This window comes from Spea bombifrons, chromosome 6, assembly GCF_027358695.1.
Source record: "Spea bombifrons isolate aSpeBom1 chromosome 6, aSpeBom1.2.pri, whole genome shotgun sequence".
NCBI lineage: Eukaryota > Metazoa > Chordata > Amphibia > Anura > Pelobatidae > Spea > Spea bombifrons.
In genome coordinates this window covers 6785243-6786859 of record NC_071092.1, presented here as the reverse complement: position 1 = coordinate 6786859, position 1617 = coordinate 6785243, and the positions used below count along the sequence as shown (strand labels likewise).

The 1617-nt window shown below is 43.2% G+C and overlaps 1 protein-coding gene across 1 annotated transcript; it reads right to left on the bottom strand.

The window, feature by feature from the left end:
- Window positions 1-531: 531 nt before the first annotated feature.
- On the bottom strand, window positions 532-1317 carry LOC128500470 (spindlin-1-like). Its single transcript, XM_053469632.1, has one exon. It carries the CDS (start codon window positions 1315-1317, stop codon window positions 532-534), a length of 786 nt encoding a protein of 261 aa, XP_053325607.1.
- Between the last annotated feature and the right edge of the window lie 300 nt (window positions 1318-1617).

Here is a 1617-nt window from a genome sequence, read left to right as displayed (position 1 = left end):
CAGGGGGCAGGTAAAGCCAAGTGGTGCTGCAGACCCCTGCTCTCACCCCTTCCTGGGGAATAATATATGAACCAGGACACACTTACTCACCAAAGCAGACACTCACTCATACTCTCTTACAAACTTACATACTCACAATAAAACATCCTCAGTCTTCCATCATACCTCTTATCACTGGTACTCCTATCACACCTCAGTCCCATCACACATTACACCTTTTACACACCTTCCTCCCGCCCTTACTTTGTGTAAAGAATTTTGGACCAGCCTCGGAGGCAAATGCCCACATGTCCCACCCCCGCCCGCCCGCCCGCCCCAGCCCCTGGTTTTTCATGAGTATTGCATGTTTATTTAAACCTAGAAACACTGTTATATTGATATATTTGGTGTGCTGGGCTCTAAACTGAAGGATCAAAGAAAGTGACAGATGCTCTGTAAAGTTATTTGAATTTTTAATCAAAGGTTTTCAAATATACAAATCTGGTCTTTCAAAGCTTCTCCATTGCTTGCTGTCACCCCTATCAACCATATCTAAGAGGTCTTTGTCTTCAGCAGATTATAGACGTAAATTTGAAGATCACCATCAAATTTTATGAAACAGACAGAGGGCTTGGCTTCCACTTGTTGAATTACCATGCCAATCTTTTTCGAGCCATCTTCTCCAAAAAAATCCAGTTGAGTTCCTACTAGACTTTCCACAACTTCTCCAAGCTCACAATCAGCCGCAGGGCAGTCTGGTATGACGCGGAGACCTCCCTGCTGGTAGTCGTCTCCAAGTTGGTACATGTATAAGAAAGGGTAATTTTCATAGGATATGAAAAACCACGAATTCATAACGGGAGCTCGTGCTAAAACGATTCCTAGACGCTCATACTTGGAGCCATCTTCTGTTTCAAACACATGTCCCACTGCTTTACCAACCATGGAATCTGCCAAGATGTCATTGCTGATTTGGATAGGGGCAACTCTCTCTGGAAGCACTTTGAGATCTAACACTCTTTCATCTTTATATAGTTCTACTCCGTAGATGTTATCAGAGCCATCATATTTTATAAGATATAGTGAGGGGCACACCAACACTTGATCAAGAACAGTTCCGTTGCACTGAGTTATCAGCCCGCTGTCTTCTTTCCATCCATGTTGTATTGTATGGCCAACAATATTTGTTTGAGGCTGTGGAACAGGTTTACTCGGTCCCACGTTGCTCAGATGGTTTTTATGGGAGGCCTTTTTCTTCATCTTATTTGCTGAAACACCTGCAGGTCCTGCTCCAGATCTGGATCCATGAGCTCTGGTCTTGCCACCTCGTGTCTTCATCGATCTTTGTGTTTATGGGCAGCAAAGCTGCCAGCCTAGGGTGAGAATTCTATTCTCTCAAATGATACTGTTATATATCCAGTCTATGCAAAGAAATGCATCAACGTTTGTCCACCAACTGTCAAATGTAGTGTTCGCTACACCAGTAAACAGCAGACTGTCTTCAAATGACGTTTCCAACCGCTCTTGGAATCTTGGCATTGTTGAGAAATAAAGGGGTGCTGTTATGAGTTCATGCTATGAGTCTAAAGCACAGCAGTTTTCACAGTGAAAGAAGGCAGTTTTTTTTCAAATAGTAAC

What these genes read in the sequence shown, in the direction of transcription:
- LOC128500470 (XM_053469632.1), bottom strand. Translation starts at nt 1,317, where the DNA reads ATGAAGACACGAGGTGGCAAGACCAGAGCTCATGGATCCAGATCTGGA.